Raw genomic sequence first — 15,027 nt, 5'->3', positions numbered from 1 at the left:
GTGAAGGCTCAGAAGTTCAAGATGGTTACACTAGCAGCCATTATGCCATCTCTGGAGCAAGGAGATTGGTTCTCAGCCCTCAACCTACAAATGTCTACTTCCACATTTCAGTCCGACCATCCCACAGGAGATTCTTCCGATTTACCTTTGGGCGAGACCATTCTCAGTACAGAATGCTCCCATTCAGCCTTGTCTGCACCCAGGATATTCTCCCAGGTCCTCTCCGTCGTAGTGACACATCTACGAACATTAGGTATTGCCATTTACCCATACCTGGACGACTGCCTTCTCAAGGTTCATTCCTTCAAAGACGCCCTGTAAGCCACCCAGAGGACCATGTGCATATTTGTACAACTGGGCCTACACCTCAATAAACAGAAACCAACCTTGATCCCCCCCGTACAATGTCTGGAGTTTATTGGCGCTGAGCTTGGCGGAGTGTAAGTGAGAGCATTTCTTTTGCCTCACAGATTCAGCACCCTGATGAGTCTCATAGACAGTCTGGGCCAGCCCATCAACACCAGCTAAGAATTGCCTCTAGCTTCTTGGGCATATGGTGGCATGCACATTTGTGATGCCACACGCCCTTTTGACATGAGATGTTTACAGATATGGCTCAGATCTGTCTAATCTCCAAACAAGGATGGGCTAAACAAGCTGCTGTCAATGCCCTTCAGGGTCAAACGCTCCCTGCATTGGTGGAAAGAACCATCCAACATCCATGCAGGCATCCCATTCACACAACCAACACTGATTCTAACAATAGATGCCTCTCTAATAGGCTGGGGAGCCCACCTAAACAACTGCAAAGTCCAGGGCAAGTGGTCTCCCACAGAATTGGTACTCCATATCAATCTTTTGGCATTAAGAGCGGTCAGAAATGCTAGTGCACACTTTCTCACACAAAAGTCAAGACAGACCATATATCTGACAATCGCCAAGAGAGTGCCAGATCACCTTCCCTTTCCATGGAAGCACTGTAACTTTGGAATTTGTGCGCCCACCACAATGTACTCATTTCAGCTGCTTACCTGCCAGGGTACAAAATGTGACAGCAGTCTGTCTGTCAGAATTTCTCATATGACCACAAATGGGAGATGAACCCAGCAGTGCGTCATGGCATAGCCAACCTATGGGAAACCCTGACAATAGACCAGTTTGCTACTTACCGCAACAAGCGATGTCTGCTACTGCTCCAGAGCCAGACTGGGGAAACAGTTTTTAGGAGATGTTCTCATCTTCACATGGGGCAGGGAGCTGCTATATACCTTTCCTCCATTCCCTCTCATGTCAAAGGTGCTATTGAGGATACAGACAGACAGAGCAAAAGTCATACTGATTGCCTCCTCTTGGCTGAGGCAAGTATGGTACACATACTTTGGACAGGTGGCAGTGTATCCTCCAATTCGTCCTCAATCTATTGCTCACCTGCTCTCCCAAAATGACAGATGGATCCTGTGGTGGATTGGGTCACAGAAACCCTCTTGGGAACTGCCACCTGATGTGCCGAGACTACCTCTGAGCCCGTTTTCATATGTCCATGCATGACTCAGTTCTCTACAGGTCGAGCCATTGCCCACATGTTAGCTCGAACGTTCCCAGGAAAGCTCAGATGTGGATTGGCGTCTATCGAGGTCCATTGTTAGCCAAGTACTTCCATTTACTTTAATAACCCCTTCACACTATGTTGACCAATTCTGCCTTAGTTGCTTTCTACAGCAAACACTTTAAATACAAGTATAGAGCTAATGCTCATAACTTCAGATATAAAAATGATACATGCATACGAATAGGATGAATACATTCAGTAGAACATAACCTTTGCAAAGATATGTTACATTGCATATCTAACATAAAACATATTCCAGTTAGAGCATAGTTACACTCATAAGCGTATTTCTATAAAGCATTATGAGGTGCAACATCACAGATCCTTCACCTCAACCTACAGATCCTCCTGCTCCAGGCTTGGCTCCTTCATAGTTCCAAAACTTAAAAAGCAAATGCTCTGAGCAGGTGAGGTGTTACTGCACATTAGGAAATTGACAGCTCATCTCACTTACCTGCAGAAGTGGAAATTATTCCAAATTTGAGGCAGTTCCAAACAAGTGGCTCTGATATCTTTCTCCATCCTTTTGCTCCTAGACTATATTCTAGACCTTAAAAGGACTGGTCTATATCTTAGCTTACTTAAAGTACATCTAGCAAACATAATTCAGCCTTACACCATTGGGTGGACAGATGCTGAGTATTTGCCCATCCAACACACAGATTCTTCAAGGGCATGGGACTTCCTGCACGTTAGACCACCCACTCCAATGTGGGATCTGTCTGGTTCTGAAAAGCCCAGCTAGACTACCCTTTGAACCTATAGCCACTTGCTGTCTCCTACACCTGTCCACATAGGTGCTGGAATTGGGGGTGCTGCTGCCCCCCATCTTGAAGTAGTACTAACCCAAATACAGGGTTTCCACCTTCACCATCCCCACTATAAAAATCATTCCAGCACCACTGCCTGTCCACAAAGGCAGCATTTCTAGAGGGCATGACTCAGCGCGATGAATAGGGGAAATAGCAGCAGTGATGGTGCAGCCACTGTTCAGTCTTTTTTAAAGACAAAATCACCCTGCAGCAACACCCGAAATTCCTCCCCAAGATAATCTTGTCCATCCATATGCACCAGCTCAGTCACCTTCCCACTTTTTCCCTAAAACAACATTGTGACAACAGGGAGGCAATGCTTCATTCACTTGATGTTAGGAGATCCTGAATGTTTTATTTGGACAGGACTAAGGACTTTAGGAAGTCTCCTAAACTCTTCCTTTCATTCATGAAAACACCCAAAGGTTCTGCAATATCAGTGAAAGACTCTCCAAATGGGTCTCCAGTTGCATTAACCACTGTTCCCATGTGTGTAACCTGGTGCCCAATCAGGAATCTGCATGCACTCCATGAGATCCATTTTTACCTCGGTCACATTTGTTAAAGATGTCGTCATCACAGAAATCTGCAGGACAGCGACCTGCGCCTCTGCCCATACTTTCGAGGAACACTACATGATCACTCGAGACTCAGCCTCTGATGCCATCTTTGGCTACACAATACTATTGTCAATAATAGACTGCACTCTGAAGCCCCAGGCCTCCATGGGGGATATTGCTGTGAAGTCACCTACAGAGGATCACCCATAGGGACCCTACTCAAAGAGGATGTTACTCACCTTGTGCAGTAATAATGGTTCTTCAAGATGTGTCCCTGTTCGTGCTACACAGCCCACCCTCCTTCCTTCTACTTTGGAGTTCTTGATGAGGGGCTCTGCGGTAGAGAGGGAACTGAGGGTGGTTTGCCCATGCAGTGCTAGATAACCATGAGGGAGGGCTCATGTGCGGGCAGAACAGACACCACTACCTAAATTCGCTGATTAGGAGTGCAGATACACCCACAGTGGAGCACCCATAGAGATAAATCTCAAAGAACCATGGTTACTGCACAAGGTGAGTAACTTCCTCCTCTGGCTTCGATCCCAGACTGTTGGTCACTATGACTATTGGCTAGTCGGCATCTCTGTACTTCTGTTCATCCATTGATAGTAATAATTTTAACACTCCTCAGACATAGGTGATGCTTAGTTAAAGCCTTTGAATAGAAGATATTATGATGTTGATGGTGCTGTTTAATGGATTGAAGGTTGTACAATACTTGGACTGATACTATCTGTTAAGGGGCTTATTCCTTCACCCACTTACTTCCCTGGTCCTTCTCACATGAACAGAGAGCAACAATACCCTAAGTCCAAAGGTGCAAACTATTCAATGTTTATTGGGGTGAACTTCCAGCAAGCATGATTCCAGTTTCCTTCCTTAGTGTCCCCCTTCCCAGCTCTGACACCACAGAGCCTTACCTGTGTCCCTGTTCCCATTTCCCCCTTTAGCAAAACATGATTCCAATTTCCCCACCCCATTCCCTTTCCCATTTCCCCCCCCCACACACACACTTCCTGACTGACTGCAGACTATATCGTAAAACTTGAGTTCTGCTTAGCTATACCTTAACTAATCATTTTCCTGAAATTTAACTAACCAATCCTAACATATTGTAACATGATTATGTAACCAATTATATCCCACCACCTTAATTAGTTTACACCCAGCAAAATTAATTATACAGCAGACAGGAACTATCACAGAACCAGACAGAGATTATGCAGACAAACAATAGGGAAATGGGGATTACAGTGATAGAACAAACACAGGAATGAGGATTTCACATCCCAGCTATTGATAAGTGAATTCTTGCCAGACAGGATGCTATCAAACTAAGTTTCCTTTTACATCTTCTAGGCACTTCCCTTTCTCTGGAGGCAATAGGCATTATCAGGACAGGATTGTATTCCTAACAGCCCAATAGCACCTTATTTCAGTGTGACTAGGTTGGAATGTGAGGATGTGACCGTTTGCTTCCCAGCTTATGGCTGCCTCTGCTGCTTAGCCAAAGGCCTTAGCCTAAGCACAGGGCCTCAGACTGTCACAGTAAGAGAAGGCTCTTACAACGGCAGACAGTGATTTTGATTCTTTCTTTTATACCTTTATAACTAGCCAAGTGATAAGAATACACCTAAATTCTTAGGGTATAGGCCTTTACAGACAGGCCTGAATATCTATATCCTAACACTATCCTGTTGCCCAGATCTCTAGGACAAACAAAAGTGCTTTCTGAGCTGTTGTCAATTTTGCTTCCTTCTGGATAGGGTGCAATAGAGGACTTGTGGATGCGTTGAATATCTAGCACAACAGCTCTGTACTGCCAGTCATAGAAAAGGGTGGCTATGCATGTGCTTCCTCAGGAGTAGAGGAAGAAAAGGACCTGAGGGAGCAGCAGAACACCTGCTGGTCATTGTGGAAGGGGATGGGTCTAGCTGATGTCACTCATGCAAATAATGCTTTGGAAGAGTGGGGTAGGGGACTACGAAGGAATGTTCTGCTGGGCTTACCTGATGCCAAGGCTTTTATCTGAATGTGTTGTCTGTTAGCACTTTGATTAGACATTTTTAACTGGGGAGGGGGAAGATAGATTGGATCTGGGCTTTCAGCAACAATTAAATTTTCTAGCCAAGCCTGAGTAAGCTGTGTACCAATTCTTAGAGCCTTTCAGACATCATAGCTCAGAGAGTTTAGTTAGATCTGGTTTTGAGAGAGAGAATAAATCTTACAAGCTAAAGACCACAACTATATAGTACAAAGGTAGTTGTTTTTTGCCAGAAAAGTAAGTAGTAGTTCAATTTGTCAATCAACCCAAAGTATGCTGTGTAGTAAAATAAAATACAGTATGATTCCTTGTTGCTGGAAAGCACAATTTGCTTTAACTTTAGGAGGAAGTTTGCCTCTGTAATACTTCAAGGTGTGTCTGTGTTTGTTTAAAGCTTGTTAGCTGGTACCAGGGTCTAGCAAGTGAATTTGCAAATAAATCCTTGATGTACATACTATCTAGTCTGCGATTTTTGCACCAATTGCAATCCTATATAACCAAAAGATTTAAAAAACAAAAACAAAAAAAAAACCCTTGAAATTTTTGAAAACTATGGATATCCAAAAGGGAAAAGAGTACTCGTCATTGTGTACTCTTGACATCCTGGTTTAATGGTGGCATTCATCAAATACTGAGATTTGTAAAGCAAAAATTCAGTTCCTTAATACTGAATATTTTTTCTTTTCAGAGACTGTATCTTTAAAAGGACTTCATAACAAATTTTGTTTTGGAGTTATCTGTAGTATATTACTTTTAGTGGTTAAATGGGCTTTTTAAACTTGTTTTCTGATATCGTATTGGAAACTTGGAACGTATTGGAACTTGGAACGTATAAACGTATTGGAAGCTCAATCTTATTTGCTAACTGAACTTTCTATTTGTACAACTTATGTTTGACTTTTATTTGATTTATACAATGTCCTTTGTGAGCATTTCTTACCCCCAAGTTATCTCTTGGTAGGTTAGAGTGGCCATACTTCCCTCTTCTCTTGCCCATAAAATGTTGCCCTTTCTGATTTTTTTTTTCCTCCTCCCTTTTCAATCTTCCTGAACTGCTACATACCTCCTAGTTTTCCATGTTCCTAAGATTTCAGGAATCATTACTGACTCCTTGATTTCTGACCAGAATTGCAGGGTGCTTTGGTGTGTTTGTTAGTTGCTTGACTTGTTGATATCCTTGGAGGTAGACAGTTGGCAGATACTGGCTTCGACTTCCCACCCCAGACTCAGAACTTGCCACTGTCTTTTAAAAGACTGTTCTAATTACTTGTTAGCATTGTATTTTTTAATATGGAAAACATATTTGATATCAAGCATTGCAACCTTAACTGTTCGTTCTTCTTGTTATAGACCGACACAAGTATTGGCCTCAGCTCATATCAACAGAAAAGGTAAGGTTGTGTTCCAGAGTAAGACGTTCACTTTTAACAGATTCCCCACTGGGGAATTTGTGATTCTTGATGTAAAAAAAGAAAAAAAAATAGATTTTGTTTTTGTGCAAGTCACTGTTACAAGTAAGCTGTCTTAAATCCAAATATTGTAATCTTTCATTTAGTAATCTGTTCAAACTTCATGTCTGCTATCTCAATTATAGAAATTTTAGTTGGCTAATGTTTTAAATACTAAACATTCTAATGTGTAGTAAACATCCTGTTACTGAGCATCTAACTTCATGTATTCTGAAGAAGTGAGAAGGAAAGAACACCTTTGTACCCATAAAAAACAATTCAGTTAAGTTTCAGAGTAACAGCCGTGTTAGTCTGTATTCGCAAAAAGAAAAGGAGTACTTGTGGCACCTTAGAGACCACTCTCCTGTTGGTAATAGCTTATCTAAAGTGACCACTCTCCTTACAATGTGTATGATAATCAAGGTGGGCCATTTCCAGCACAAATCCAGGGTTTAACAATAACGTCTGAGGGGGGGGTAGGAAAAAACAAGGGGAAATAGGTTACCTTGCATAATGACTTAGCCACTCCCAGTCTCTATTCAAGCCTAAGTTAATTGTATCCAATTTGCAAATGAATTCCAATTCAGAAGTCAAATTGGATACAATTAACTTAGGCTTGAATAGAGACTGGGAGTGGCTAAGTCATTATGCAAGGTAACCTATTTCCCCTTGTTTTTTCCTACCCTTTCACCCCCCCCTCAGACATTCTTGTTAAACCCTGGATTTGTGCTGGAAGTGGCCCACCTTGATTATCATACACATTGTAAGGAGAGTGATCACTTTAGATAAGCTATTACCAGCAGGAGAGTGTGGTGGGGGGAGGTATTTTTTCATGCTTTGTGTGTATAAAAAGATCTTCTACACTTTCCACAGTATGCATCCGATGAAGTGAGCTGTAGCTCACGAAAGCTTATGCTCAAATAAATTGGTTAGTCTCTAAGGTGCCACAAGTACTCCTTTTCTTTTTGCGAATTCAGTTAAGTCAGTTTTCTGTTGTGTAAGTGGACACCTCTGCCATTAGGAGATTCCTGTGTGTGTAACTCACAAAGGAAGAAAAGAGTAACACCATGTAGTAGTCTCATTAACATGGAAAATTTAGACTAAATATCTTGGAGCATGTCTTAACAATTAGATTTCTTAGCTTGGGGAATAAAGTGGTGGAAGCCCAGTAGCTTAGGACTCTTGCAGCTAGACTGAACAACGGACAAATGTACATCAGGGAACAATTCTCCACAGTAGAGATGGGGCTTGACTGAGTCTGCCTGTAGATTGTGTTCTGTTAAAGGTGACCTAGCAGGAAAAAGAGGTGTAGTCCCCTTTTTGCTGTTGTTTGACGGTCAAAAGCCTGAAAAACTGAAAGGTTTTCTTCTTATCAGTCCTGCCTTGTAAAGACTCTATGGATTACTGGAGAACTTTGTATAACTATGAAATCAGAGAATCAAAGCAAGTGAAATGTGATTAATAGCAAAAAGTGGCTTATTCAAGCTGTTACATTTTAATAGTTATTTAACTCTTGAGAAACATTCAAGAGGAAAAAGGTGTCATTAAAGATTCAGCACCACTGCCCCTTCCATTAAAGGCTGAGAAACTAGAGTCTTTTGGTGAGTTTTTTCCAGCTAAAAGCAGAATGATATCCTTTAAAAGACCAGAGAAGTAGTAATTAAAAAAAAAAAAAAAAAGTGGAGGACTTTTTGGTGCAGGAATTACTTATAGGTTTTTTTTATGCATTATGCCTTTTTTTAATGATTTTTTATATATGTATATTTGACTTTAGAACAGTGGACAACAGAAATCCAGAAAAGGGCCATGCACGCAGTATTAAGTACACTCCATAAAGCTTCCAAAAGGGGAAGCATGTGTTATAATCTTGTTTTAAATAGTGTTGATAAATAGATTACATACATCTTCACATATATTTTGCTGTACAAAATTATCATAGCAACTGCCACACACCTGGATTGTGGGATGTAGGATTGCATTGGTCTGACTCACAAGTTCTATTCTTTCAAAGAACCTTATATGCATGTGTTGTCCATCTTTATATTTTAAAAGTTGCATCTTTGAAGCTACAAGGAAAACTTTTATTCAATTTGGCCTGGGGAACAAATGAGGTATCTGTAATAGGACTTTTCTCTTGCATGGTGTAATATTTATTCCTAAATGTCAGGGAGTACCCAGCAAATAAAAATGTACTGTGCAGGTAATTACATAATCATTTACAAATACCTGTGGGTAGGTCTGTCATCAGCTTTCCCCCTTTACTCACCCTGGTCCACAGCCCACCCCTTCCTCGCCATCCTCCCCCTCGAATGGGAATTTAAGGGGACTATAAAGGGGGGATTGGCTCCCAGCTATACCAGTCATAGAAGCCTCAAACCCCACTGTTTCTGCTCCTTAAAGAATACCTAATTTAAATCCTTTACCAGTCCATTTTATCTGATCACCCAATCCCTTCCCTATCGAATACCTGCACTGGACATCTGCCCCAACAAGGCGCCAGCAATTAGCTTGGTTCCCAGACATCTACTAATGCCCTTTTTAGTATTGGCCATAAGCATGTGAGCTCCGAAATCTGACAGGTGGATCCCATCCCCCCCTGAATAATTCTGGTGCCCCATATGCTATGTCCAGATGAGAAATCATTTACACCCCCTCCCCCCAATGCCGTGTATGAATTTGGCCATTTCCCTGTTCACATTCCTCCTAGCCTTGTTGACCCAAGGGGGCTTCACAGCTCTCCACCACACCCTGCATTGCAACATGTCCAGCGAAATAGTTTTTATTCTTGGGAGAAGTTCCAGGGTCTGCCACGAGTCCCTCTTAGCTCTGAGCATTAAGTCCACCCCTTTACACATTCCCAAATCTGGGAACAATGTATGCCCTCACGTCCTCCACAGGGCAGGAGCTGGTCCTATAACACGCCTATCCTCCCTTGCTAGCTCAGGACTGCTTCACCACTGAGGCCCAGCTGTGAATCTCCAGACAACTTGGAAGCCTGCCTATGTGGCCAGTAACCAATACTGTGCCTGCAGATCCACACTGCCATCTGCCTGGCCCATCTACCAGCATCTGGAATGCAAATACAAAGGAAAATTGACATTGATTCTCCACCTGGGATCTCATGTACGTTCTGTATTCTTCAGAATGTCAATACCCAATTGCCTGAATTGCTGTAACTCCCAGGCCCATCTGGGTCACTGCTGTTGCTGTCCTGATCCTGAATGAGTGGGAACCAAATTCACATGCTGGAAGCCTCATCCTCATCAGTCCCTATCTTAAAACTTGAACAAATCAGTATATTGTGAGAAGACTCCCATCACATGAACCAAGAAGGACCTGTCCATCCCTGGCCTTATTGCTATGTAGAATAGATTCACCCTGCCCGCCTTGATCCATCTTCATCCTCTTCAACATTAATGTCACTGATCATCCCTCCCAACATATAGCCCTCAGTTCCAAAACCCTTCCAGAAGAATCTCTACAGGACCCAGGTACTAGTTCGCAGATCTTAAAAACTCCAAAAAACACTACCAGAAATGCCTCCTTGAACAAGGCCATCTCTTGCCCACAAAGATATATGGGCTCTAGGATCCACGCCAGATCCCTAAGTGTTATTAATAGTGGTGGGACAACATGTATCCTTTTTAGAGTTGGTGCTTCAAGACTACCCTGCTAGAAACCTCCAAACTAAAATCCCATAACAAGAATCGTGGTAACCATTCAGCTTACTGACAAATGTAAGGGCCAATAGGCAAGTGGAGATGGTTGATGAAGCCAGTTGCTAACACCATGTGCTGTAGCACCCATTCCTGTGTAATGGGCCATATCAGTGACAGGCCCTCCTGCTCCTGAAATTGCACAAAATCATTAAAACTTCTCTCATAGCTCCATAATGTTTGCAGAACCACTCATCTCTGTGCTACACTGACAGGCATCATGTGCCAAAGTTCCTTAGTGCCTGCAAATAAAATGTCATCTAAGTAATGCACTACCTGCCATAAACCAGTTTCCCATATCACTGCCCAATGTAACATTGTGCTAATTTTCTCAAATGCTGAACAGGATTTGCCAAATCCCTGGACGTAGCTTTGTCAAATTGTCCTTTGAAAGAAATCCAAAAGGTTAAAGTCAGAAGGATGCACCATCAGAAGTTGAAAAGCAGACGATATCATACTTGGCCATCAGTGGCCCTAGGCCACAATACCTAACCATGCACACAGTCTTTTCAATGGAGGAATAGTGCATGCAATACCAGGCCTGGTCTGTTCCATTGTTAACTGAGCTACTCTGTGGGTATGATAGTTGGTGAATTAAGCAATATCACCTGTCTTAGGGACCAAGCCTAAGGGAGAATTTCGCATGGTCTATATGTAGAGGGTTGAATGGCCCTGCTGCCCTATTTTTTAATTGTTGTGCAATCTTTTTCTTTACAAATATGACCCATTCCCACTAAGGGCTTCAAATTTTTGGCATCACATGAATCATAGATACTAAGGTCAAAAGGGACCATTATGATTGTCTAGTCTGACCTCCTGCACAACGCAGGCCACAGAATTTCACCCACGCACTCCTGCGAAAAACCTCTCACCTATGTCTGGGCTATTGAAGTCCTCAGATTGTGGTTTAAAGACTTCAAGGAGCAGAGAATCCTCCAGCAAGTGACCCGTGCCCCATGCTACAGAGGAAAGCGAAAAACCTCCAGGGCCTCTTCCAATCTGCCCTGGAGGAAAATTCCTTCCCGACCCCAAATATGGCGATCAGCTAAACCCTGAGCATATGGGTAAGATTCCCCAGCCAGATACTACAGAAAATTCTTTCCTGGGTAACTCAGATCCCACCCCATCTAATATCCCATCACAGGCCATTGGGCCTATTTACCATGAATATTTAATTACCAAAATTATGTTATCCCATCATACCATCTCCTCCATAAACTTATTGAGTTTAATCTTAAAGCTAGATAGATCTTTTGCCCCCACTGCTTCCCTTGGAAGGCTATTCCAAAACTTCACTCCTCTGATGGTTAGAAACCTTCGTCTAATTTCAAGTCTAAACTTCCTGGTGGCCAGTTTATATCCATTTGTTCTTGTGTCCACACTGGTACTGAGCTTAAATAATTTCTCTCCCTCTCCAGTCTTTATCCCTCTGATATATTTATAGAGAGCAATCATATCTCCCCTCAACCTTCTTTTAGTTAGGCTAAACAAGCCAAGCTCCTTGAGTCTCCTTTCATAAGGAAAGTTTTCCATTCCTCGGATCATCCTAGTAGTCCTTCTCTGTACCTGTTCCAGTTTGAATTCATCCTTCTTAAACATGGGAGACCAGAACTGCACACAGTATTCCAGGTGAGGTCTCACCAGTGCCTTATATAACGGTTCTAAAACCTCCTTATCCCTACTGGAAATACCTCTCCCGATGCATCCCAAGACCGCATTAGCTTTTTTCACAGCCATATCACATTGGCAGCTCATAGTCATCCTATGATCAACCAATACTCCAAGGTCCTCCTCCTCCTCTGTTACTTCTAATTGATGCGTCCCCAGCTTATAACTAAAATTCTTGTTATTAATTCCTAAATGCATGACCTTACACTTCTCACTATTAAATTTCATCCTATTACTGTTACTCCAGTTTACAAGGTCATCCGGATCCTCCTATATGATATCCCTGTCCTTCTCTAAATTGGCGATACCTCCCAGCTTTGTATCATCCGCAAACTTTATTAGCACACTCCCACTTTTTGTGCCAAGGTCAGTATAAAAATATTAAATAAGATTGGTCCCGAAACCAATCCTTGAGGAACTCCACTGGTAACCTCCCTCCAGCCTGACAGTTCACCTTTCAGTAGGACCCATTGTAGTCTCCCCTTTAACCAGTTCCTTATCCACCTTTCAATTTTCATATTGATCCCCATCTTTTCCAATTTAACTAATAATTCCCCATGTGGCACGGTATCAAACGCCTTACTGAAATCTAGGTAAATTAGATCCACTGCGTTTCCTTTGTCTAAAAAATCTGTTACTTCCTCAAAGAAGGTTTCAGAGGAACAGCCGTGTTAGTCTGTATTCGCAAAAAGAAAAGGAGTACTTGTGGCACCTTAGAGACTAACCAATTTATTTGAGCATGAGCTTTCGTGAGCTACAGCTCACTTCATCAGATGTTTACCGTGGAAACTGCAGCAGACTTTATATACACACAGAGAATATGAAACAATACCTCCTCCCACCCCACTGTCCTGCTGGTAATAGCTTATCTAAAATGATCAACAGGTGGGCCATTTCCAACACAAATCCAGGTTTTCTCACCCTCCACCCCCCCACACAAATTCACTCTCCTGCTGGTGCTAGCCCATCCAAAGTGACAACTCTTTACATAATCAAGTCGGGCTATTTCCTGCATAGATCAAGGTTTTCTCACATCCCCTCCACCCCCATACACACACAAACTCACTCTCCTGCTGGTAATAGCTCATCTAAACTGACCACTCTTCAGGTTTAAATCCAAGTTAAACCAGAACATCGGGGGGGGGGGGGGGTAGGAAAATACAAGAGGAAACAGGCTACCTTGCATAATGACTTAGCCACTCCCTGTCTCTATTTAAGCCTAAATTAATAGTATCCAATTTGCAAATGAATTCCAATTCAGCAGTCTCTCGCTGGAGTCTGGATTTGAAGTTTTTTTGTTGTAATATCGCAACTTTCATGTCTGTAATTGCGTGACCAGAGAGATTGAAGTGTTCTCCGACTGGTTTATGAATGTTATAATTCTTGACGTCTGATTTGTGTCCATTTATTCTTTTACGTAGAGACTGTCCAATTTGACCAATGTACATGGCAGAGGGGCATTGCTGGCACATGATGGCATATATCACATTGGTAGATGTGCAGGTGAACGAGCCTCTGATAGTGTGGCTGGTATTATTAGGCCCTGTGATGGTGTCCCCTGAATAGATATGTGGGCACAATTGGCAACGGGCTTTGTTGCAAGGATAGGTTCCTGGGTTAGTGGTTCTGTTGCGTGGCATGTGGTTGCTAGTGAGTATTTGCTTCAGCTTGGGGGGCTGTGTGTAGGCAAGGACTGGCCTGTCTCCCAAGATTTGTGAGAGTGTTGAGTCATCCTTCAGGATAGGTTGTAGACCCTTAATAATCTGTTGGAGGGGTTTTAGTTGGGGGCTGAAGGTGACGGCTAGTGGCGTTCTGTTATTTTCTTTGTTAGGCCTGTCCTGTAGTAGGTGACTTCTGGGAACTCTTCTGGCTCTGTCAATCTATTTCTTCACTTCCGCATGTGGGTATTGTAGTTGTAAGAAAGCTCGACAGAGATCTTGTAGGTGTTTGTCTCTGTCTGAGGGGCTGGAGCAAATGCGGTTGTATTGCAGAGTTTGGCTGTAGACGATGGATCTTGTGGTGTGGTCAGGGTGAAAGCTGGAGGCATGTAGGTAGGAATAGCGGTTAGTAGGTTTCCAATATAGGGTGGTGTTTATGTGACCATCGTTTATTAGCACTGTAGTGTCCAGGAAGTGGATCTCTTGTGTGGACTGGACCAGGCTGAGGTTGATGGTGGGATGGAAATTGTTGAAATCATGGTGGAATTCCTCAAGGGCTTCTTTTCCATGGGTCCAGATGATGAAGATGTCATCAATATAGCGCAAGTAGAGTAGGGGCTTTAGGGGACGAGAGCTGAGGAAGCGTTGTTCTAAATCAGCCATAAAAATGTTGGCATACTGTGGGGCCATGCGGGTACCCATAGCAGTGCCACAGGACAGTGGGGTGGGAGGAGGTATTGTTTCATATTCTCTGTGTGTATATAAAGTCTGCTGCAGTTTCCACGGTAAACATCTGATGAAGTGAGCTGTAGCTCACGAAAGCTCATGCTCAAATAAATTGGTTAGTCTCTAAGGTGCCACAAGTACTCCTTTTCTTTTTCCTCAAAGAAGGAGATCAGGTTGGTTTGGCACGATCAACCTTTAGTAAAACCATGTTGTATTTTGTCCCATTTACCATTGATTTCAATGTCCTTAACTATCTTCTCCTTCAAAATTTTTTCCAAGACCTTGCATACTATAGATGTCAAACTAACAGGCCTGACTTCTTTCACCGGTAAAGGAGATATTAAACCCTGCAGTAAACCCATCCCACAGATATGCCCTATCTGTCTTGTTTAGGGTAATCCCAAAGGAGAGTCCTTATAAACCTCCATTTTAGCCAGAGATGATGCTCCTGTCCAGCTCCCCATGTTCAGCTTGCTCCCCACCCCTTCCTGTACGTTAGCCCCTGTACCCTGCTCCTGCCCCCAGGGATCTGCAGGCAGCACCTGACTATCCCCCATTCTGTTTCCTCACTGCAGCCTTCCCCAACTGCTGTTGCAATTGCAGGCTGTGCAGGCCTCAAAGCATATTTTACAAACATGCTAAAATTTCCAGATGCTATGAAACACCTGCTTTCATTAAATGCCCAGCAAATGTCATTACAAGATTCAGGCCTCTGGTCATGCTGTTGAATGAACAGGCCACTGTCAGTGTGGAAGCGAAGCCTCGTGACGTCATCCAATCTAACCA

At 42.9% G+C, this 15,027-nt stretch overlaps 1 protein-coding gene across 2 annotated transcripts in view; it reads left to right on the top strand.

Moving 5' to 3' along the window:
* Positions 1-15,027, top strand: part of TMEM131 (transmembrane protein 131) — a 185,657-nt gene that overhangs the window by 45,862 nt on the left and 124,768 nt on the right. For both annotated transcript variants that reach the window (XM_048858428.2, XM_048858431.2), the window contains exon 3: positions 6,376-6,416. In XM_048858428.2, coding sequence (XP_048714385.1) covers positions 6,376-6,416 — 41 coding nt within the window. The remainder of the gene's footprint in view (positions 1-6,375; positions 6,417-15,027) is intronic.

This window comes from Caretta caretta, chromosome 1, assembly GCF_965140235.1.
Source record: "Caretta caretta isolate rCarCar2 chromosome 1, rCarCar1.hap1, whole genome shotgun sequence".
Classification (NCBI taxonomy): Eukaryota; Metazoa; Chordata; order Testudines; family Cheloniidae; genus Caretta; species Caretta caretta.
Note: the sequence above shows the minus strand (reverse complement) of the source record. Positions and strands in the feature narration are given on the sequence as shown.